At 36.8% G+C, this 26,156-nt stretch overlaps 1 protein-coding gene across 1 annotated transcript in view; it reads right to left on the minus strand.

Annotated features, from left to right (window-relative positions):
• TMEM232 (transmembrane protein 232) overlaps window positions 1–26,156 on the minus strand; it is a 170,154-nt gene that overhangs the window by 66,761 nt on the left and 77,237 nt on the right. Inside the window, 1 exon segment of the mRNA XM_045838057.1 lies at window positions 17,784–18,031. Within this exon segment, the coding sequence (XP_045694013.1) occupies window positions 17,784–18,031 (248 nt within the window).

Here is a 26,156-nt window from a genome sequence, read left to right on the forward strand (position 1 = left end):
GGTAAACTGGCTCTGTTCCTCTTCTGGTTAAAACCTTCCAGTGACTTCTCTGCACTAGAATAAAACCAGATTCCTTCTATGGATTTACAGCCCCTTGAGGTCTGGCTTAAGTGACAATGTTACCTCCTCTTGCTCCCCTTTCACTCACTGCTCTGCAGCCACCCTGACCTTCGTAGTCACCACACTGGTGAGTCCTTTCCTTCCCCTGGGCCTTGCAGTCCCTGTTCCCTCTGCATGCACTCTCTTTTCCAAAGCGAGCTCCTTCTCCTGCTGCAGGTCTCTGCCCCAGATCACTCCCTCAGTGAGATCTTTCCTGGCTGTCTAAAGTGGAATACTTCAATTACTTTCTTTTTCTCCAGATGCTTGAAATTAGGAGCTGCTGCATAATGTAGTGAAAAAATACATGGGATTTGCAATCAGAAAATTTTGGACTTGGGTTGTACATAAATGAACTTAATTCAATATCTTCTCTGAACATCACATTCTCATATAGGAAATGCAGGCAATAATCATACTGATTTCACAGGGTTATTTTTAGGATCAAATGAGTTAAAGTATAATCACAGCATCAAAGATGCTAGCAATAACCCCTAAGGACTGCTCTTACATCGTCATTTTCTTCATCCCAAATCTAATACTCCTTTCAAATTGGTCAGGTTTAAACTATACCAAAGATTCCAGTTACTTTCCATTTCATCAACCAGTTAATTTCACTCATGGGATTTAAAATAATCTGTAATTACCTCATTTGCTTACTGATTGACCTGTCCTCTGTTTTAGATTATAAACTGGGTGAAGGTGGGCAGCATACTCATCTGGTTTGCTAGCTCTTCAGCACTTAGCAAGGTGCCTGGCCTACAGGAGGGATTGCAGCTGTTTTGAGCAGCCTGTTTATTTTTACCACTACTTCGAGGCTTTACAAAAGCTGCTTCCACAGCTAGTCTGTCCTGTCCCAAACGTCAATTTGTTTTTTTCTTTTTTGAATCAGGTGGAAACAGTGGCATAGTGGAAAATGTTGGAAATATATTGGGAATAAAGACTGCAGGCTTGTCTGACAGATTGGGTGTTGAATGTGAGGGAAATAGAGACAAGTAGGGTTTCAAGGTCTGAGTTAAATAAAGACAATTTTTTCATTTACTGAGAAAATAGTGGAATGGACAGGTTTAGATCAGAGGGAGCAGAATTAAATTTTGGATATGTTAAATTTGGGGTGCTTGTTCGACAATCTAAATGAAAAAAATGTAAGCGGCTGTACACCTGAGCACAGAATTAAAAGGAAAAACTAGGCTCCTAAGGGTCCAACATAAAAATAGGTACCATTGTGAACTTCCCTAACTTAACTGAATGATTTATATTACTTTTCACCCAGATGGTTCAGCTATCTGCACCCAGAGCCTACTTTATTCAGGTTTATCTACTTTGAAATTCTACAGGAAAAATGTGGTCAGGATCTTTGCTCTTCTCCACAAACCCATTTTTCTAGCTCTGCACTTCAAAAATACAGAGCAGGCCCTAAATTTTGTTTCTGAATGCGCAACAAATGTTCTCATTGACTTTATCTTCTGCTTTAAAAGCACTAGGCTGTGTGGTTGTTACATGACTGAGCATGGGAGGGGGCTGTGTGACTTTAGAAGGAAACGATTCCCTTGAGTCCTCTGTACCCAAGGAGCTGACCCTTAAAACTGTGTAACAGTGTTGGATAATTGATCTTTTATGTGTGTCTTTTTGCTTCTTTTCCATTTGTTGTTTGCAAGTCATACAATGTATTCCTTGGAATATTTTGGCAGTTTCTAATCAGGCAACTTGTAAGGATGAAACAGGATGTATTTGTGCAGCTAGCTGTAAATGAAGATGGTTGTTTGTCTATCTTTAAATAAGTCACCTTAGATAGTGCCATTTTAATTAATTATCATCTTTGTACTAGTTTTCATCTTATAATCTGGACATTTTACTACCCTTTATTAAGACTATCCTTTGAGATTTAGAGCTATAGAAGACTAATAAAAAAAAGATATGGAGAATACATTTTAAAATAGCTGCTTGAGCAGAGACGGGGTTCCTTACAAGCTTAAAATTCCCAGCTTTCAGAGAGGTGACATGCTGGGATATGGGAAAGCATAGCTATAGCATTGAAGGTAATACAAAAACGGCTACATAAACCATCTAGACATTAATTTTCACATAAGGAAGACTAAATATTTTGACTCAAGAAAGTTAACAAAATTTGTATTGATTCCTATCAATGTGCTCATTGAAAAGAGTCTGTTCCAACCATTAAGGTGTTACTACGTTTCTATGAAAACTATGGGAGTTTTTCAAATATGGAACTATATTGAGTGTGAGGAAATCTTAGGTTCTTATCAAAGTCTGCTGTCCTGCTCTTTATCTTTTACGTAAACTTATGAAATCTTAGTTTCCTCATATACAAATGGGCATTGGGGCTAATGACTCATGATTCTTCCATAGAAATGGCTTTTGCAACTGGTAACAGCTTTGGCTGGTTGGCCTCCTCACAGCTGGAAGTGAACTCTCCAGCTCCTAGGCAAGAATGAATTCTTGCAGTGATCATGATGGTTAGGAAAGAAGAGGAAGCCAAGTAACACGATCTGCTAACCTGAGCTGCTCACACTGGCCATAGCTAGAAGAAATAATACATCATCAGTACCCTTGATGTTCTCAAAGAAGCATGCTTAGATTCACAAAATTATAGAAAACTAAACTGTTCTCCTTTGGTCATTCCATTGAAATGTCTACCAGAATTTGAGCAGGGGGTGGGGACTGGTAAGGAGGGAAGGAAGAGTGAAAGGTGGAGAGGTCTGGGTGGTACAACAGTGCTGCCTACTTGCACGCCCAAATCAGACTTGCACACCCAATTCCTTAGGCTCCCTTGTCATTAAAACATAAAACATGTTTATTGTTCTGGGCTAGTTTCACCCTCAGGGACTCCCTAGTAATAACTTGTTTTCTTCTAGCACAGGGCCAACCATGTAACATTTTGTGGTCCCAGTTACATAAAAAGACTAGAAGTTTACTTTCTATTGCACCTTACAGATAGCAGTGGGTATTAAATTAACCTTTTTAAAAAAAAAACAACCTTAATTATTGTTGTTGTGGCAGTGGTTATCATTATTTGGCCCTTTGATTTTTTGTGTGTGAAAGGCTGTTTTCCTTCATAGTCAGGCTACTTATTTTTAAAACTGATTTGAACTTGCATATAATGCTGTAGTATATTTTGTGATCAGTTTCACCCTTCATTATCTTAGTCTCCAATAAAACCTAAACACAAGTGGGTTGACAAAACAGTATTAGAGGTAGTTGACCATATACTGGAAGGAAAATATGGCTATTATCATGCCGTTGTGACTCTCTGAGAAAGCCAAATAGGATCATCCAGGGGCCTGAATTACCCACTTCTGCTGTCAACTTCAATCAGATTAACTGCCTAATTCTCAATCATGCAGCAACATATAGTCACAATTAAAGGTAAAAGGTAAGGAATGGCTCTCTGTCAGTGAGGCTCACTCAGCAACAGAGTATGTGAACACTGAATAATTTCCATTTCTAATGGTGAAAACCCCGTTGAGTTGTTGCTTCTGCTTCTGCTGCCATCTCCACTGCTCCTCTACCTCCCCCACAACTTCACCCCCCTGCTGGGCGAACACTGGTGTGCTGAAAATAAACCTGGAAAGTCTTAGGTCTGGGCTAACCCAACATGTACTTGACTACATAATCAGAGGCCAATATGAAGAATGTGAACAGCAAGGTGCTGGCCCAGGTCCTCAGAGTGGGGCTAATTGCCCCACCTAAGCCCGTGGGCTGTGTCACTTCACAGGCTCTTCTCTCCCGGCCAGACGTGCTACCACAAAGGAGGTTGTCTGAGTGTCAAGGGGAATTCATCATTTATTGTCCTTCTTCCTACATTTGATATAGGGACAGAAGGTGAGCATTATAAGAATAAGACCTATAGGCATTTGGGAATTTTTGAGGGTGAATATGTCAGGCTTTTTTTTAATGTTTGGCCTTTAGAGAGGGACTACTGAAAATCACCGTTGGCTGCAACATGTGCTGTTTGTAGCCCAGCAAGATGAGAAGCTAGTGAAACTATCATACGTGACTTTTTGGGGGGTACAATGGTTCACTTATCACAAGCTCTCCTCGCTTGATATCAGTATACTAATGGGTGGTTGATTTGTCAGCCAGCTGCGTGCTGAGACATCTGTATGACAATATTAGTTTGCTTATATAAATGGTTTAGTAAAATTACAATGCTAAAGATAGGCTTTTCCCTTTGGATAGTTTTATGTAGGAGAAAAAGGGAAAGGAGACCACTCAACATTAATTCTAGCTCGACAAAACTCAGGTTAGTGAACTATTGTGAATACCCAAGAAGTCAGTGACATATCACTTCAGATATGATGGATGCTTAGCAATTACTGATCTTATATTGCAGTGACAGAGTTGGCATTGAAAATGGAAGCTGTTAAGAGTGATAAATGGATATGACAATTTATTTAAAATATAAGGCATGATTAGTGTTGGATATAGATGCACTCTTTTAAGAAGGGGGTGGAAGATTTCAAAAACCCAAAAAGAGAATTTAAAATGTGAAAATCAAACTTTTGGGAAGAAAGACATATCATTAACACACAGCAAATTTATAAACACAGAAATTCTAGAAATGTAGCAGCAACATAGTTTGGAGATAAAGATGATGCGTGGAGACATGCAGATATGTCACACAACTTTCATGCATTCCTGGTACCATCTCTCATCCTCCTACTGGTATCTTCCATCACGCCCTCTTCCGGGTCATGGTATTCCCCACTGGGCTCCGTACTGTACAACACCTGAAGCCTGTGTGGAGGGTGTTTGGAACCCACCCTGAGACGTCTGATTTCACAGCAGTCATTGGCATGAACATTTTCACATAGTCTGGCTAACTTGTTTGGGCTGAGTTCTACTTTCTTAAATAAAAATGGAGGACACGAAGAACCCTAAAAGTGTTATGGGGAGAAATTAACCCCTTCAGTGCATACCTTTGGGCCTTATTTGTTGGATAAACTGATAGAAGAGACAAACTGTGCCATTGCTAATGATATCAACATATCATTAACAAATCTTTAAAAAAATTGGGAAGACTGGTAAAAATTTTAAAAGGCCTATAAACCTCTGAAATAAACAGAAAGGCCATGAAGGTGTCTTCTAAGTAACAATCTACCTTCATAATTTCTTGGCATTTTCATACATGCAAGTGATTCATTAAAGGATGGAACTTTATTTCTGTTGTGCGTACATCGATATGCATATATTATATACAGTATACCATATCACTGCCCTTCCTGACTACTGAATCTTGTCTACAAACTTGGAAAGATTCTTGCACTGGTCTGACACTATTTTCTCCTATTATTAGGCAGACAGTGAATGTTCCTTGGAGGTATATTTTATATATAAACAATGCTCTGCAATGTTTTTGGTCACTTGCATTTATATTTTTTGTGCAATGAGCAGAAAGTGCTGATCAGAGAAACTCAAAGAGAAGGATCCTATCACTATCTGGATAGATTATGTAGGAAAGTCCCGTATCTGTCCTTTAGTCAACATCTCCATACATTTAAAAAAATTTAAACGCATTATTATATTTTATAGTTATCACAACCCTTCATAATTTTTTCTCAAGTTGTTGTAAGTCCTCTTGGACTTCCTCCCACTTCTTCAATTCTACCTCAGGTTAGGCTTGTTCTTTGTTTTGCTATTGTTCTCCTTGTCCCAGGCATTGAAGAGTGGTTTTCCTTAAAATGCTGCCTTAGGCCTGCCTGTCTCATCATTCCATGTTCGCTACCAAGGCGCTGCTGATTACGCCCAGACTTCAGTCACCACTTCCTTCAATGACTCAGCCCAGACTTTGTCCCTGATGATAGAACTGTGAAACTCAGTGCCTACTTGAAATCTCCAGTTAAAGAGCTCAAAAATACCTTCGAATTCAACATGTCCAAAACCAAGCCCACAATCTTCCCATCCCCAACCCTAACTTGCTACCGCCTACATTCCTCATCTTAGTGAATGGCAGTGCTATCGGAGTAGCTGCTCAACCTGGAAAAGACAGTATTCTCTCCTCACCTCCTGTCCCTCTCTCATAGCTAATCATCACCAAATCCTATTGATTTTTCTCCCAAATATTATGCAACTGGCTTCTTTCCATTTCTATTGCCACCAGCCTTGATATATTATAATAGCATCCTATGTACTTTACCTACATAACAAAGCCAATAATAGCAATAGTGAAAATGATGATGATATACTACTAATAATGTAGTTATTGTACTGATTAATATGTCATTACATTTATATTACATTTATAATTATAATATCCTATATTTATTAATATAATAATAATAATTGTGTGCTTATTCTGTACCAGGTACTAGAATAAGTACTTTTAATTAACTACCTCATTAATTTCTCATAAGCACCCAACAAGAAATGTGCTATCATTATCTCATGTTACAGACAAAGACATTTTGGTTTAGAGAAGTTAAGTGATTTGCCCATGGTCATTTAGCTATAGTACTTCACACCTGTGATCATGTCACAATCTTAAACACACATATACAAACACAAACACTCTTCTCTGTTCAGTCCCCACTCTATCACATAAAATGCATCAAATGCCTTCTTGTGGCTTCTAAGATAAAACTGAAAGCCCTGACCTCCTCTCCAGCTTCACCCCCCTGTGATGTAAATACCCCATGATTCCTTTCACCATGTGAGTTTTGCATATCCTGTGCCTTCTACTTAGCATACTGGAACCCCTCCAACTTCATGTCTTCATGACACCATGTACTTCTTCCTCAGGACACATTATATTATTGATTAGCATGCCATTATATTTCATAACACTTATCATTATAGAAACTTAACACATATGTGTGATTTTTACATGTATTTGAGTGGTTTTAATTAACATTGATCTCATACACTTAATTGTAAGTTACATTGGGAAAGAAATGTAACTTTTTTATTTATTATTTTACCTGAGACATTTTATTTCATAGTACCTCATCTATATTAGGCAGTCAATAAATAATTATTAGATAAATAAATATATTAAAAATATAAAACTGGGTACAAAGTCCCAGGTGACTTTATGGTAGCAAACCAATATGCTACAGACACAAACAGTAGTTCTGGACAAGAAACCATGAGTCATAATTTTGAGCATGGTTTATTTGTCTTAACACCTAGCACAGTGCCTACACAGAGAAATGTTTAGTTAATGCTTTCTGAAGGAATAAACCACCTTCTATTAGGAGTTCTGTTTTCTGCCTGCCATTTAGAGCCATGGCAAGAGACCTCTGGGGAAGGGTGGATAGTTGGGGAGCAACATTTGCTCTGAGAGGTGGACAGAAAGCACCTGTTCTGGGTACTAGTGTTTTCAAAGAGTTCATATGTCTTATCAAGTTCTTGATCCTACCAAGGGAACATTTAGAAATGGGGGAAGATTAGTCCTTTAACTACTTTACTTCATATGTTCTGGGGGCCTAGAAAGTGGGGAGGCTATACTGATTTGATTAGTGTCACATGTAAGTTTACACTCTAGTGAAACAGATAATACACGTTTGCCAACAACTGCAAATGCATTTCATCACAAGGTGACCACTGCCTTTTTCTATGAAAGAGTCAAGCGCATATGCAGAACAAAATAAAAGGAAAACATGGAGTTTGGTTTTGTTTTTTGTTGCACAACTTTTCTCTTCCATAGGATCATCATCTTGATTCTCACTGATCTGTATTTAAAACATAGCATGTTTTAGAATCTCTTATCCAGTTCATTTTAATACCTATGTGATTTTTAAGATTCTGCATCCCATTCATGTCACTAGGAATGGAGAACTCTGAGGGCTGATGGTCATACTGAAGGTTGACACAGGTCTTGAAAGCATAAAGCCACTGCATTAAAAGTGTCAGCTAATGGTATGGCCCCATGAACAGCATCTAGAATCTTAGTTCATGCCAAGACTCCAATGGAAAGACAGTAGAAAATGGATGGGGACTGAGATATCTCTAAAGCAAGACTGCAGAGAAATAGAATCAAGTGTTAGAAATGGGTGTATGGAGCATGGTTCCATCACTGGCATTTGAATTTCACTTGCAACACCACTTCAGTCTCTAGAAGTTTTAACACTTCAGATGACTGAGAATTCTTTGAATCCTTTTTTACATCTCACTGTATGTGTGTATATATTATTATATATAATTTTGTATAATACAAGGTAGAGTAAAGGAGGTTTACAGTTGTTTGTATGGAAAACAACACAATAATTAACAAATAATAAACCAAATTAAACTCTGTGTTTTGTGTGCTCACCCTCAGTAACTTTTGCCCACTCTGTATATGTGTATCATATCATGTAATATAACAGAATATATAACATTTATATTATATTTTACTATACTATATTATACTATATAGTACTAAATATATTTCATATGTATGTATTTTTGTTTCATTGGCTTTAGCCAAAAGAATACTGATTTGCTGAAAGTGCTTCTTCCTTGACATAGGTTTCCTAATATTAACTAGAGAGATGCAGGACTAAGAAAAATTGTCCCCTCATCAAAATCAAGTTCTGAAAATCAAGAGACAGAAATTGAAAACATAAAAATTAAAAGCTTTTTTAGGACTTGAAGATAAGTTTTTAACAACTGCTCAAGGCCCTGGCATCAGACGAAGTTCACACGAAGGGAAGGAAGCAGCATGGCAGAGTGGGGAGTCAGAAGGCACTTGTCTAAGTTCAAACCCCTATGCTCACAGTTGTGAGTCCTTGAGTAGCTACATCTGTGAAATGGAGATTTTACCAGTATATAAAATCTATAAAATGGGTTAAATAATTATATATATATATTAAGGGTAGTGCTTAACAGAGCCTTGTTAATAAAATCTACTTGCGTGGGATGGCAAACAGAATTGTCTAGCTATAATGTCAAAGGCTCATCTTGAGTGCCTGGCAATTTGCTGCTAGAATGAGGGGACTTAAAAGTCTCCCATTTGGTGGAGGTTTCTTCCAAACAAAATCTTCCAAGGAGCCCAATTGCCTCCTTCTAAGGAGCACTTCCCAAGGGCTCCAAATATTAGGCAGCTGGCATTTCTAGCACCCCCATCCAGCTGATGCCCAAGTCCAGACAGCTTGGCAATAGAGCCCCACATGTGCATTTCTTCCCTACTGAGACCTTTTTCACACTTAATTACATTACACATGTACAGTAGCAGTCAGGCAGGGTCTCTTCCCTCAGAACACAGACATGTTTAATGTCCAATTTCTTCTCAGGACTCCAGTACACCTCTCAATGAGATAATGAGAAATGGGGACCATGGGCCTCTTTTTGCTGACTACTGGTCTCTCAAATAAAGCATGTTTTATTAACGCTTCTCATGGCACATGGTGGCATTAACCTTTCCCCGCTCTGTCACCATTCAGTAAATGTTAGCTACACCTAATTCTGTTGCTTGAGAATTAGCTCACTTTTTAAAGGAAGCTGCAGAGGATACATAGTAGCCTTGGGTTCATCCACCCTGCTTATGAAGTCAGTCATGTAAAATTTCCTGCCTAAATGATAACAGATGTTCTGAGTCCATTCTTGTTACAGTAGGTTCACCTGGGCTTTCTCCCAGGTGCTGGCCTTATGAATGAAGTCTTCCCACATAAAATTTTGAGCAAACTAAGCATATGAGACAAAGTTTTAAATTAATATTCTCCTACTCTTTACATACTGTGCAAATAATTAGTTACTTGTGAGTTTTTAGTGATCCAAACCATATGCTTAGAAAATGCACTTAAGGAACCTCAGAATTTTGTAGGATTTCTGGCCAAGATGGAGGCATAGGTAGATACACTCTGCCTCCTCGCACAACTAAAAGAAAGACAACAGCAAATTTAAAAATAAAAGATAACCAGAACTTCCAGAAAATCAAACTGTATGGAAGTCTGAAGACCAAGGAGTTAAAGAAGAAACATTGATTCAGACTGGTAGGAGGGGTGGAGACAGGCAGTGGGGGCAGAGAGAATGTGCGGCAAGGCAGTGGCAGTAGGACTGGTAGGGAAAGATGGTGGCTGGCGGACCAGGGCAGTCCCACATTTGCATGCAGATAAACCAGGAGGAACAACTGGGGAGTGAGACAGACCATAAAACCCAGAGTTCCAGCATGGGGAAATAAAGTCTCAAAACCTCTGGCTGTAAAAATCTGTGGGAGCTACTGAAGCAGAAGAAACTCCCAGCCTCACAAGAGAGTTTGGTGGAGAAACCCACAGGGTCCTAGAATGTACACAAGCCCACCCATATGGGAATTAGCACCAGAAGGGCCCAATTTGCTTGTGGGTAGCAGGGGAAGTGACTGAAAGCTGACCAAGAGCCCAGCTAGAGCCATGGGTCCCACTCTGACCCCTCCCCCACATACAGCACCACAATGCAGCCAAGTGGGTTGCCCCACCCTGGTGAACACCTAAGGCTCCACCCCTTACTATGTAACAGGATCCCCAGATAAAGAAATATGGCCCAAATGAATGAACAGATAAAACCTCCAGAAAAAAATACAACTAAGCGATGAAGAGATAGCCAACATATCAGACACACAGTTCAAAACACCAGTAATCAGGATGCTCACAGAATGGTTGAGTACAGTTGCAAAATAAAGGAAAAAGTGAAGGGTATGCAAAGTGAAATAAAGAAAAATATACAAGAAACCAACAGTGAAGGGAAGGAAATGAGGACTCAAATCAATGGTTTGAAATAGAAGGAACAAATAAACATTTGACCAGAAAAGAATGAAGAAACAAAAACTGAGAAAAATGAGGAGATGCTTGGGAACCTCCAGGACAACTTTAAACACTCCAACATTCGAATCGTAGGGGTGCCAAAAGGAGAAGAGGAAGAGCAAGAAATTGAAAATGTATTTGAAAACATAATTAAGGATAACTTCCCCAATCTGGCAAAGGAAATAGGCTTCCAGGAAGTCCAGGAAACCTAGAGATTTCCAAAGAAGCTGGACCCAAGGAAGCACACACCAAGACATATCATCACTACATTACCCAGGGTGAAAGAGAAGGAGAGAATCTTAAAAGCAGCAAGAGAAAAGGAGACAGTTACCTACAAAGGTGTTCCCATGAGACTATCGGCTGATTTTTCAAAAGAAATCTTGCAGGCAAGGAGGGGCTGGAAAGAAGTATTCCAAGTCATGAAAGGCAAGGACCTACATCCAAGAATACTCTATCCAGCAAAGCTATCATTTAGAATGGAAGGGCAGATAAAGTGCTTCCCAGCTAAGGTCAAGTAAAAGGAGTTCATCATCACCAAGCCCTTATTACATGAAATGTTAAAGGGACTTACCTAAGAAAAAGATGATCAAAACTATGAACAGTAACATGACAACAAACTCACAACTATCAACAACTGAACCTAAAAAACCCAAAAACTAAAACAAACTAAGCAAACAACTAGAACAAAGACAGAACCACAGAAATGGAGATCACATGGAGGGTTATAGTGGGGAGGGGGTGGGGAGAGAATGGGGGAAAAGGTACAGGGAATAAGAAGCATAAATGGTAGGCACAAAATAGATGGGTGGGGGAGGGGAGTTAAGAATAGTATAAGAAATGTAGAAGCCAAAGAACTTATATGTATGACCCATAGACATGAACTAAGGGCAATGCTGGAGGGAAGGGGGTGCAGGGTAGAGGGGAATAAAGGGAAGAAAAATATGGAACAACTGTAATAGCATAATCAATAAAATACATTTTTTAAAAAAGAAAAAAACCTCAGAATTTACATGATCAAAAAGGGTAGATGTGGCAACTAGTTGCTGAAAATTTGGTCTTTAGAGTTCTGAATTCTCAGACTTAAGGTAAATTTAAAATCATTGTACTACAAAGAGAGGAACGGAAAATACTCTGCTTTGAAGCAGAAGTATTATATGTGTGGTTTTTGGCTGCAGCTTTATGATATAGTAAAGAAGCATAATGATTTTTTCATTTTTAAAAAACCACTGAGGAGCAAAATAAAGCATGCATCCAACAGCATGGTCCACTAAGAGAAAACCCCAAAATCAATGTACAGAAGCAAGATAATAAATACTCTTTTGAAAAAATTTATACAGGAAAAGTCAAATCTGCAAGTCATTCAGAACAAAATATGTGATTATAGACATGTACAAGACAGAATTCCTGCTTTCAAAGAATTTTATAGGCTGGAACTTAAGTGAGAAAAATGTTTTTTGGAAAAAATGATAGGTCATGAGATGCAGCAGATGCTTCATCAATAAGAAAGTTTCCCCCATCCCTGAAAAAAGAGGCTCCTATTTTCTCTTTACTAGTAAATTTTCAGATCTTCACACAGAAATAAGTATGCTTTAGTGCTCCAAGGCAATAAAGAAACATATCTTAAATTTCCTGTCCTCCTACCTCTTAAATGTGTCCTATCTTCTGTAGGAGTCCTTAAATGCTGGCCTTCTTGCTGGCTTTCACACTGTTATTTGTTGAAGATTTCTAGGAATACTTGATGAGGAATCGGTGATGTGACCCAGTGCGTGAAGACCTTTAAGTTGTGAAAAAGAACTGAGGATACAGCGGGCTAGAAATTATGTCTTCGTGCTTTGCCTATGGGACTTCCACATGCTCAGATGTTCATTCATTGTATTAACCTCAGTTTGTGTTCCTGGGTGTGGGAGGTGGACAATTAACAAAAGGAGCTGGCTATGGAATTGTTGAATACGTGGAGAATCAAACAAATGTAATGGATAAAATTTTCTACAGTTAATGTTTAGTGAGCCAGTAGCATTTTTTTTTCATGAAGGCTTAGATTTAAATAAAAGCAGTTATATCTAATACCCATAATAGGCAGAGAGAGACTGTTCAGCCAAGCCTGACCTAGCTTTTGTCTTAAGGTCATTGAGCACAGCCCTGCTCCAATCACCTCTCTTGTGCTCAGATATTAGTTTGCACCAAACTAGAGCTGGAAATATACACAACTCCAGGGGACACTGTTCACATGCACTACAGTATAAATGATGTCATGTGAAAGTCGCCACAGGAGCTATGCCACCCTGAGATGGCTTCTGCTAAAGAGATGGCCAGGCTGCTGTGTCACTGTAACTTTCTCTTTTGAGCCAGGGACTCTAAGTTTAATTGCTAAGAGTTATAATGAGCTGTGAGAAAATGGATAAGGAGATAACAGTCAAAGATCAGTGATGAATGATTGTCATTTACGTAATGAACTGTAGGCTTTGATGAAAAGCTTAATTTACTAATCTTTCAAAGTCTATAGGATTCTTTGGGTCTTCAGCCCCCTTTTTTAAATCTCTTCTCTGATTTTGCATATTTTCTTCCCCTAGTCCAAAGCCCTGTGCATATCTCTCCTTTTGCACCTTTCGTCCTCAGTGTGTCTCTCCCATTACTTACGTCTTCTCCCTTTTCTTTTGGTCTCTTTCATCTTTCTTTCTGCTTATAACTTTTATTTCTCCATTCGGCTATTTTAAGCATTTCCATTATGCCTCCTTTTCTCTCTCTGTCTTTCCTTTCTGTGTCTCAGCAGGCACCATCCATCGCCGCCGTTGGCCCCTTTACCATCTATTTACCCTTTCCTTTGCTGTTTGTTTAATCTCCTTTTGTCAATATCCAATTTCTTCTATTTTTCTAGTTTCTTTCTTCCTACCTCTTCTTTTAACTGACCATGATGAGAAACCAAAGTACACTTATTCAATGTCCTCTCTTTATGGTCCCAGATTGATTTTTCTTCTGTGTCTGTGGTCCTTAAGAATATACAGAAGATATTTGGGGATTCTAAAGTAAATCTCGATGCCCATGAAATTTAAAGCTGGCATTTCCATTGTACCTTGATCATATTGCAACATTATAAATATTTATAGTATATGCTAGAACCTATTTTTGAAATGTTTATTTCTCTGCCTGAGATTACTAAAGTGCAGTCTGTGTGATACTTAATCTCAAATTTACAAATCTTCATTGAATTTAGAATTTTTTCTTATTGACATTATTTCCCAATTTTTCCCTCTGTGCTTCCCCCTCGATGCAGCCCAAATCTATGCAAAAATTATTCTCAAGCATGTCTCGATTTTTCCATTAACTGTGCAGAAAAGAAAAACCTGCTTACTAGTCTTGTTCCACCTATACTTAGGCCGGCAGTAAAGTCTGTCTTTGGGCAGCAACAGTCCCATGATTTGGGAACTCACACAGTGATTTAAACAAATGCTGAGAAAAAAAAATGTTTTCCTGAATGACTTAGCATCTTCTTTAAGAAATTAGAAAATCAACCACAAATTAGACCAGAGGATAGAAGTAGTAACAGATTCATAGACACAAGAACAAAACCACATGAGTTAGAATCCAAAATCTGGTTCATTGAAAAAATAATATAAAATACATAAAACACTAAATAAACTAATGAATGAAAATGAAAGAGACAAAATGCAAATACACAAAATAAGAACTAGCTAAGAGAGGAATAATCACAGAAACAGATAGAATGCAAGGAATCTTAAGACACTATTTTGTTCAATTATACCCAAGTAAATTCTGAAAAATGGGTTGGAATTAATAATATTTAAATAAAAGTATAATTTGCTAAAATTGATTTAAAAAGAAAGAAAAGTTCTAAAGAAATTAGTATTCAGGATTGATATTGCAGATAATTTTATGGCAGGATCCTCAAACAATAAGTGAATCTAGCTATTTTTGCACATTATGGCTGAATATTACCCTTGCCAATATTCACATAAAATAGAAAAATTTGACAAAGAGCTACCCTTAGATAAAACATAAGGTACTGATGATTTAAGAGAAAGTTCTATTTCACTCAGCATAATAGTCCCAAGGTCAGAAAAAGTAAAAAACCATGATTTCACTCATATGTGGGATATAAAACTGAGATTCACAGATACAGACAATAAAGCAGTGGTTACCAGAGGAAAGGGGGTGGGAGGTAATAATGGGTAAAGGGGTCAAATAAATAGTGAGGGAAGATGATTTGACTTTGGGTGGTGAACATACAATGCAATATACACTAAAAAATGATATGAGCCTATTAACTAACGTCATCCCAATAAATTTAATAAAATAATTTTTAAAGGGAATTTTACCAAAGTTTGAAAGAGTAGATTATTCCAGTTACTGAAATTATTTCAGAATATAAAAAATAAAATTTATTTTTAATAAATTTTTAAAAAATAAAATTTATTTTTTAATAAAGATAGCATTTAAAATAAAAAAAGAGTTGAAAAAAGATAGATGACTCAATAAATATTTTGGAAAAATTGCGTAGTCTTGTGGAACAACATCTCACACCACACACACATGCACACACACACAAAGTTCCATTGGAAAAATAATTAAAATGTTCAAAGGGAATCCTTAACAGTATCAGAGAAAATGTGACAGAATTATAATCTTAAAATGAAAAGTTTTAAAAAAATAGATCAAAATATCCATAGAACATGGTGAAAACTGATAAATTTTATCACATAAAAAAGATGACTATATGGCAAAAAACACTATAAACAAAGTTTAAACATAAATAAAAATGGTAGGAAAAATAAACATTTGTAGTTCTTACTCTACACAAAGGGACACATGATTAACAGGTAAACAGTTCCTGCAAAGCAGAGAGAAAAAACAAAACCTCAACAATATAATAGACAAAAGGAATAGGAGTTCTCCCCATATAAGAAAAAACAAAAGACTTTTAACATATGAGAGGTGTACAAAGCAGCCATCTTAAAAAATTTAAAATAAAAACTATTTTTAGAAATTATACTTTACTTTTCAGGATGTCAAATTGTGACAGGATAGTAAGAAGCTAGAAAAATCCTGGGCGAATGGAATGGGGAAACTGAGACAAGGAAATTAAACAAAGCCAAACAGTGTGGGCGATTTACAGCCAGCTGGTGAATCACAGGACCTAATCTCCCCTGACCAAGGACACTCCAGAGCAAATGGTTTATATCAATACCTGTCCTCCCTAACCAGAGAGCACATAGCTTAAATCACCCTGGTCTGGGAAAGAGAGAACAGAGACCCAATTAATGTCATTTGTGCCAGCTAAACCCAAGGACAGATGAAGTCAGGGGAACAAATAACAAAACCCCATTAAAAGCCAGACAGACCCAAGATGAAAGTAAAACAGTAAAGCAGACCAAAGAATATTCCCAAAGCTCACTATATGCTCATTTTGACATATTAGTATATTAAAAATGCACCCAGAAAGCTGATGAATACTCTGCTGAAACCCTTCTCTAAGGTTCTCACAGGCAGGAAAAATGATGAAAAGCCCTTAGGACAAAGACTCAGGGTGGCCTCACTCTAAAGCTCACCCATGCCACTTCCTGGGCATGAACCTTTCGCTTCCTCCTCAACTCTAAGGGTCCCTACCAGACTTGCAGCCAGGGGAGCAGTGGGCAGCAGCAGTCTGACAGGGGCTTATCCCTGATCTTGTCTCGAAGGCCCCGTTTTCCTTTGACTTCCCAGTGGGCTAAAGGCAGCCCTGCCTCAGCTCACTTCTGTCTCTGTGACCTTCACTTTCCAGTGAGCTAACAGCAGCCCCACCTTGGCTCACTCCCTTCCTATAACTTTCCTGCGGAACCAGAGCAGGGCACCGTCTAGGCTCTCTCCGGTTACTTCTACCCTTAAGTCCTTCCTTTGTTTCACTACTCCAGCCTCAATAAACACAGTCTCAAAACCACCTGGACTTGTGTTGTAAAATCTTTTCTACACAAAATCAAGAATCCACAAACTACAGCCTGGTCTGTGACTGACCCACTCTGGCCCATTTCCTGTCTAGTAGCAAAAGCCCAAAAGTTTGTCAATGCCGTCTGTTGAAAATAAATATTAAAGAAAAACAAGGCAGTCTCATATATTGACAAGCACTAGAATATATAAAATTTATACAATTCATCTAAAAGGCAATTTGGAAATATCTACCCAAATTACAAAGGCTTGTGTCCTCTGACACAGCAATTGTCCATCTGAGAATTCACCCCGTATGTGTAATTCCACATGCACAAAATGTGTTCAGGAGTGTGCAAGAGGCAACCAATAGATGTTTCTCTCCCTCTCTTCCTCCTTTCCCCTCTCTCTAAAAATAAATAAATAAAATCTTAAATGCATACATACATTTCTGAAAGGTTACTTTTTTGTGGTGGTCTGTAGTAGCAGACAATTGAAAACAACCAAATACCAACAGGGAATAGGTTAAATAAATTGTAGTACCTAGTACATCCTTACTAAGGAAAATAACATAACTGATTAAAAAATAATAATGAGAAAATTTTCTAAATACTGGCATGGAAAGATCTCTAAGAAATGAAGTTAAGTGAAAAATGTAGCAGGTATGTTTACTATGCTTTCATGTAAAAATGGAGAGAAAATTAAAAGTGTACTTGTAATTTTTTATATTTACATTTTATAGACCCTGAATGATTCACAAGCAATTAATGATAGAGGGAGATAGGAGAAACTCAGCTAATGAAGGTCAGTGATGGGAGAGAGGCTTTTGCTTTATTAAAACATTGATTTATATTATATAATAATACATATTTCAAATAAGAGAAAACAGTTTTGGAGAAGGAAGTAACTTGCTCATGATAGAATACTTAGGAGGTGGTGGAACCAAAATTTGAATTAAAAAAGAGAAACTGAGTTAAATAATGTGGCAAATAATTATATATAATTTCTATGACTTTGAAATGTAGCACTATTTTGAATAGTGCTTTACTTTACCTTACAGTAATATGTAGAACTCTCTTCTTCATAGAATCTTGCTTTTTATACAGATGTTTCATTCCATCTCGTTTTATCGATGGTTTTTTCAAAGGAAGAATATGGGCATTAATGGAAGGGAAAAAGAGTTTGGAAAGTGCGTTGGCAATTCTCCATCCTATAAATTTGGAGAAAACTTCATCCTTTGCATTTGATGAAACTTTTGTACTATAACTAGTGAAAGGATCCATAGGGTTATTTAACTCAGCCTGTTGAAAGAAAGAAAAAGGAACCAGTTAAAATAGATTTAAATGAGAGGGGAAATGATGTATTATTAAGTAAAAGATAAAATGTATATTTTCTTTAACTAATGTTGCCATGTTTCTATTAAATAAAAATAACCTTTATAACAAATGTAGTTCCCCCAAATTTTTAAATCATGATAATTTTCAATAAAATAAAAAATTAGGCAAGAATGAAATTTTGAAATATAATTTGTGGCAATTTAGTAATATAATTTTCATTTTAAATATATATACTTCCCACATGAGAATCATACAATAATTTATAGTATTTAATAAAAATATTAAGCAAGCCATTGAGGTAATGCAGATGTTTCATTAAATAAAAATTTCATTTCTCTCTGTATAATCTAAACTTTCTTTGAAGTCAACAGAAAATTTCTATAGAACAAAATTTGCATTAAGTGAAAAATAGAAAGGCCTTTGTAATTAGCTACATTAAAGATGCTCTAGGATTAAATTTAGGTTAAACTGAACAGGTTCCAATAAAAAAAAACTAACAAAAATTCCACAATGTTTATGCAATCTTTACTCAAGAAAGAGCCTTTTTCTGTATTTTCCTGTTTATGTTCAATAATATTCATGACAAACTTTTAATTACATCTCTTTTGAAATGGCTGGAGGCATATTTTCTTTGGCTAGAATTAGTAACAATGAAAATGCAAGTTTCAAAATGTCACATATTATACTCTTTATAATGTTCACAATACATTTCTATTAGGACTTTTCTTTCACAAATAAATTATGTACTTCCTCCTTTCCTTTAATCTTTACATTTTTTTCATTCAATGTTACCAATCTTCATGCAGTTTATTACCAGTCACTCAGGATTCATTTCATATGCCTATTGATCTTATGGTAGAAAATGAAAGAATAGAAAATGTTTTTGTGTATATGAACCTTTTTAGGATTCCAAGATCAGGCTTGGCTCAATGAAATACTATTTAAAGAGTGATGAAAGACAAATACCTTATGATCTCACCTTTAACAGGAACCTAAACAACAAAACAGAGAAACAAGCAAAATATAACCAAAGACACTGAAATAGAGAACAGTCTGACAGTGTTCAGAGGGGAGAGGAGAGGGAATTTCAGGGGAAAAGGGGAAGGGTTTACGGGAAACAGTATGAAGGACACATGGATAAAAACTAGGGGTGGGTGGAAATGGGAGGGAGGAGGGGAGGACTGGGTGGGTGGATTGGGATGGGCGTGAAAGAAAGTTGTACTGCAACAACAATTAAAATAAAAAATATTTAAAAAAGGGTGACATATTATTTAAGTAAAATTATAGTGGAAAAATGAAAATAATCTCAATAAAGATTGAAAAAATAAAGCTTAGAGCAGTGAGAAAAATAGTAAAGTGCACTGTGAGTAAATATGAATTATTGTAAAAGTCACAGAAGGTGGGAAACAATAACATATTATAATATATATTAAAAATAAGGTAAAAAAATCATGCAAATACACAAGCACCAAAAAAATGAAATGAAGACTCAAGAAAGCCTCAAAAGGCTAGAAAATTAATAGTGAAATTTATAAAGATACCCCTATTTTTACTGTTTCAAAAAAATAATCAGTGGTCATTACTGAAATACATATTATAAAATATCTTTGATTTTAATGATCTCTGGATGTTAGAATCAGTATACAATCATGTTTATATTATTCCCAGTTGTGTCTCTTTCTTATTAACTAGGTCAAAATCATGGAAGAAACAAGACAATTTGAAACAACAAATTGAACTGTGTTTAGGACTCTTAGTAGCTATTGTGACTTTGAGGACATCATTTACCATCTCAAAGTCTGCAAGTTCATCTGCAAAATGGTAATCATAATATATAACTGGACTGCTTATTTTGTTTAGTGCCTATGGCTTAATTATACATAAGAAATGGTACTTCAAAACCAATCATAATATATAGTAGTACACAAACATATTACTATGCCTCTTCCATTACCAAGAGAGTGATGAAGAAATTTGTGAATAAATGAATGGACCAGCAAACACAAAAGTCTTCTGAAGACATTTCTTATAAAATATATTGTTTCTAGGGTAGCATTATTCTGCATTATAAAACCTTGATGCTATTTTCTTTATGTCTTATCTGACTCCTCCTTGTTTTCTTTCCTCTCAAACTGGGTAGGCTGTAGACCCAGATGCCAGCTCTCTCAAGAAGCAAAACGATGGCATTTGCCACCTTTCACAATCCCCACCCCCAGTTGAAAACCCAGGTAACAATCCCTTCCCCCTTTGAGACAGCATAGATGGAAGTGGAGAGCATTATGCTAAGTGAAGTAAGCCAGGTGGTGACTTAATCAACAAGATAAATAAGCAAGCAAAATATAACCAGAGACGTTGAAATAAAGAACAAACTGACAGTAAACAGAGGGGAGGAGGGAGGGAGATAATTGGGAAAGAAGGGAAAGTATGGTCAAGGAACATGTATAAAGGACCCATTGACAAAGCCAAAAGGGGCCAGGATTGAGGGTGGGAGGTGGGGGTGGGTAGGGCCGGGGAAGTGGTGGCGGGAAAATGGAGACAAATGTACTTGCACAACAGTAAAAAAATGATTTAAAAAATCCCTCCCCCACTGATGTCTAAGGCATTCAACTGAGGGAAATATAGTTTCAAATATCAGTTAAATGCATCATTGCCTAGTCTATAAAAAGGTTTTATTTGTTTTCCTACAGAAAGTAGCCAGGAAATAATATGGTTTTTATAGTTAGAAAGATCTGGAATCAGGCCAGCTTTTCCACTTACTTGTTAAGAATGTAAATTTGGGAAATTTAATTAACCTCTCCAAACCTGTGTTTGGTGCTTAGTTTAGTTACAGCTTGTTTTTCACTGTGATATGGAGACAATACTAACCATCTTTAAGAGTTCTGTGAGAGTTAACTTAGAACACAGGCTGGTCTGTCCAGCAGACAGTGAGAAGCTCAACAGGTGTAAGTTGAGCTTCCCTGAGACAAGCACTGATGTTCCTGCCTGCGCACCTCCTTCCACCACCACCACCCTGGAGAAGACTTGATCCAACCTCTGCCACACTGAAAACAATTTCGTTATATTGTCTCTTTTATGTTAGAATATGAATCAGGTGGGATCATGATTATACTTATGTAGTCATCTCTTTTTAAAAATAGCCTTCCTTTTTCTTTTAAAGTCATTATTCTAATGTTACAAAAACTGGTGACTTAAATGTCAGCTATGCACAAATATAATTCTATATTTCTTAGAATTAAACATAAATAAAACATTAATGACCATTAATAACAGATTCCAAATTCATGAATGTACTACAAGTTAGCCTGCCAGTGAACATTAATTACCACAAACTCCATTTGTAAACATTTTTCATACATTTACAGTTTCATCATGGGTCCCTATTTTTTAGCAATGCCCATATCGGCTTTAAAGTTCAGGGTTTTCCTTATTGCATTGTCGCAACTTGACATCTTATTAAGAAACAAATGGAAATTTTTAATATCTATGCTAATTTTACTTATTTAATATTAAAATTACAAAAGCAGTATTCTTTTTTATTTATTTTTATTTTTTCCACAATCATTTATCTCCCTACACCCTCTTCCACCTCCACCAAACCCCACCCCCACACAATTACTACACTATTGTCCATGTCCATGAGTTCTTTGTCTCTTTTTCCCTTTTTTGCTCAATCTCCCCACTCTCCCCCACCTAAGAGATGATAGCCTGCTCTCTATGAGTCTGTCTCTAATTAGCTTGTTTGTTTAGTTTGTTCATTAGATTCCACATATTAGTGAAATAATATGGTACTTGTATTTCTCTGACTGGCTTATTTCATTTAGCACAGTGTTCTCCAGGTCCACCACTGATGTGGGAAAGGATAAATTTTCTCTTTTTAGAGCCAAGTAGTATTCCATTGTGTAAATGTACCATGGCTGTTTTATCCACACATCTATTGATGGACACCTGGGCAGCTTCCAAATCTTGGCTATCACAAAGAATGCTGCAATGAACATAGGGTGCACATCTTCTTTCAAATTAATGTTTTGAGTTTCTTCAGATGAATTCCCAGAAGTGAAATTACTAAGTCATAAGGCAGTTCCAGTTTTAATTTTTTAATGTAACTCAAGGGTTCCCCTTTCTCCACATCCTTGCCAATACTTGTTGTTTATGATAGCCACTCTGACAGGTGTGAGGTAATATCTCTCCATGATTTTAATTTCCATTTCTCTGATGATTAGTGGCATTGAGCACATTTTTATATGCCTATTGGCTATCTGTATGTGTTCTTTGGAGAAGTGTCTATTCAAGTCCTTTGCCCATTTTTATTTGGATTTTTTTGTGTTGAGTTTTATAAGTTCTTTATAAATTTTGGATATTAACCTCTTTTTTAGGTGTAACAGTGAATGTGCTCTCCCATCAGTGGATTGTCTTTTCATTTTGTTGACAATTTCCTTTGCTCTGAAAAACCTTTTTACTTTGATGTAGTCCCATTTATTTTTTCTTTTGTTTCCCTTGCTGAGGAGATAGATATATCAGAAAAAAATATTGCTATGAGCAATGTCTGAAGTTTTACTGCTTATGTTTTCTTTCAGGGCATTTATGGTTTAGGGTATAAAATTTAAGTCTTTAATGCATTTTGAGTTTATTTTTGTGTGTGGTATAAGAAGGTGGTCTAGTTTCTTTTTTTGCAAGTATCTATCCAAATTTCTCAACACCACTTATTGAATAGACTATCTTTAGCTCATTGTATGTTTTTGCCTCCTTCTTCAAACATTAATTGACTAAAGGCATGATTTTATTTCTGGGATCTCTATTCTGTTCCATTGATCTGTATGTCTATTTTTATGCCAGTACCATGCTGTTTTGATTACTCTGGCCTTGTAGTATATTTTGATATTAGGTAGCATGATTCCTCCAACTTTGTACTTCTTTTTCAAGACTTCTATTTCTATTCAATGTCTTTTGTGGTCCCATATAAATTTTTAGAATATTTGTTCTAGTTCCATGAAATACACCATGGGTATCTTGATAGGAATAACATTGAATCTGTAGATTGCTTTGGGTAATGTGGACATTTTAATGATGTTAATTGTTCCTATTCATGACCATGGTATATGCTTCCACTTATTTGTATCTTCTTCAATTTTTTTCTTTAGTATCTTATAATTTTCCAGGTACAGGTCTTTCACATTCTTAGTTAAATTTGTTCCTTGGTATCATATTCTTTTTGAGGCAATTGTGAATGGAATTGTTATTTTAGTTTCCTTTTCTAATAGTTTATTATTGACATATAAAAATGCAACTGACTTCTGAATATTAATTTTATGCCCTGCTTCTTTACTAAATTCATTTATCAGTATAGTAGTATTTTGGTAGAGTCTTAGGGTTTACTATATACTGAATCATGTCATCTACAAATAAGGACAGTTTTACTTCTTTCTTTCCAATTTGGATACCTTTTATTTCTTGTTCTTGTCTTATTTCTGTGACTAGGTTTTCCAGTATAATGTTGAATAAACATGATGAATGTGGATATCCCTCTCTTTTTCCCAATCTTAAGGAAATGTTTGTAGTTTATGCCTATTGAGTTGGATGTTGGCTATGGGTTTGTCATATATGGCCATTATCATGTTGTGGTATGTTCCTTGTATTTCGATTTTGCTAAGAATTTTTATCATAAATGTCTGCTGGATTTTGTCAAATGCCTTTTCTGTCTGTTGATATAAACATGTTACTCACACACATGTATTCTAACCATATGAAGGAGCATATTTTTGTATTTGGCATAAAGATGGTAAAAACTGCCATTAATGTAGGTCGGTAGAATGATGACTAAGTCAACACAGCAGGAAATTCCTCAAGGAATTATGATGTCATAACAATAAAAAAGAAAAGAAAAGCCTCTCCAGAGTTCTGAATTTTCCATCAATAACTAGGAAGATGTAGCAAAGATACCACAGTTTAAGCTAATTCACACTACCCTATACATGAGAGAATAAAAGAGAAAGAAATAGGATGTTAAGCCATTGCAACACAATTTTCAGCTAATTCTATCTCTGTCTCTTGCTTGTCTCTCTCTGTTATCTCTCTACTTGTCTTTAAATAATCTTAGAGCTGGGACTGTTTAACTGGTTTGTGGAAAAATGGTAATTTTTTCTTTAAACCTCAATATTTAAATAAAAGTGATTCATTGGTCATCTCAAAGATTATTTCCTAGAGGAGTTATAAAAGCTTACAAAAGAGGACAGCATAAGTAACTCCTTGCTACTAAAATTGTGGTCCTCAGACAATCATTACTGTCATTACCTCCTGATATCATATGTATCACAAATACAGAATATCAGCCTCTGTTCCCACATATGCACTGAAGTTTCAGAAAGACTGGAACAATAGATTAAAAAGAAACTAGTAGGAATATTTCATTTATTGACTTATTAGTTGTTAGATCTTGCATGTTACTTAACCACTATGAGCACATTTCCTTGTTCCTAACATTGGATGATAACAATACTGCCCTCATCTTGATTTATTGTTAGGATTAAACACAAGAGGGACTTCTAGCCAGGGTGGAGGTGTGGGTGGATATGCCTCACCTCCTCACACAACCATAAGAAGGATCACAACTAATCTCACAACTAAACTAAACAACAAAAACCCCAAGAACTGCCAGAAAATCAAACTGTCTGGAAGTCCAACCACTAAGGATTTAAAGAAAAAATATTCATCCAGGTGAGTAGGAGCGGTGGAAACAGGGAGATGAGGTGAAGAGGATGCGGTATGGTGTCAGTGAGGCAGCAGTGACAGTGGCCAGCATAACGGGTGGTCCTACATTAATGTGTGGCAGATAAAAACTGGGAGGAACACCTGGGGAGTTAGCAGTCCCAGCCCCAGGCCAGAATATGCAGACCAGTGTTGGGAAAATAAAACCTCATAACTTCTGACTATAAAAAAAAACAACAGTGAGGGTTGTGGAGGTGGAAGTAACTGCCAATCTCTCAGAAAAGTCCATTCAAAGACACCCACAGCCCTAGAATGTATTTAAACCCACCTGCTCTGGGAACCACCAGAAGGACAACAGCTAGAGGGGCACCAGTCACATACAGGAAAGGGCGAAGAGACTAGAAAGAGGATAAGGGCCAAGCAAGAAACATTGTTTCTTTCCTGACCTTTACCCCACATACAGAGTCACAAAGCAGCTAAGCAGGTTGCCCTGCCCTGGCAAATACCCAAGGCTCTGCCCCTACAGCATAATAGGTGCTCCAAGACAGGGAGTCAAAGCAGCTCTACCTAATACACAGAAACAAACACAAGGAGGCTGCCAAATTGAGGAGACAAAGAAATGTGATGCAAATGATGGAACAGATCAAAACTCCAGCAAAAAAACAAAACAAAAAACTAAGCAAAACAAAGATAGCCAATCCATCAGAATCAGAGTTCAAAACACTGGTAAGCAGGATGCTCAGAGAACTCATTGAGAACAGCAAATGCATGCACAAGAAATGAAGGCTACACTAAGTGAAATAAAGAAATACTGACAAGGAACCAACAGTGAAGGGAAGGAAGCTAGGGTTTAAATCAACAATATAGAAGAAAAGGAAGAAATAAATAGTCAACCACTACAGGCTGAAGAAACAAAAATTCAGAAAAATGAGGAGTGGCTAAAGAACCTCTGGGATAACTTTAAACATCCCCACATCTTAATCATGGGGGTGCCAGACGAAGAAGAGGAAAAGCAAGAAATTGAAAACTCATCTGAAAAAATAATGAAAGAAAACTCCCTCAGTCCGGTGAAGTAAATAGACATACAAGTCCAGGAAGTTCAGAGAGTCCCAAAGAAGTTAGACCCAAGGAGGAATACTCCAAGACACATCATAATTAAATTATCCAAGATTAAAGATAAGGAAAGAATCTTAAAAGTAGCGAGAGAAAAGGGGACAGTTACCTACAAAAGTGTTTCCATAAGACTATCAGCTGATTTCTCAAAAGTGACCTTGCAGGTAAGTAGGGGCTGGAAAGAAATATTCCAAGTCATGAAAGGCAAGGACCTACATCCAAGATTACTCTATCCAGCAAAGCTGTCATTTAGACTGGAAGGGCAGATAAAATT

This window comes from Phyllostomus hastatus, unplaced genomic scaffold (genome assembly GCF_019186645.2).
Source record: "Phyllostomus hastatus isolate PE091 unplaced genomic scaffold, TTU_PhHast_1.1 phas_contig_254, whole genome shotgun sequence".
Classification (NCBI taxonomy): domain Eukaryota; kingdom Metazoa; phylum Chordata; class Mammalia; order Chiroptera; family Phyllostomidae; genus Phyllostomus; species Phyllostomus hastatus.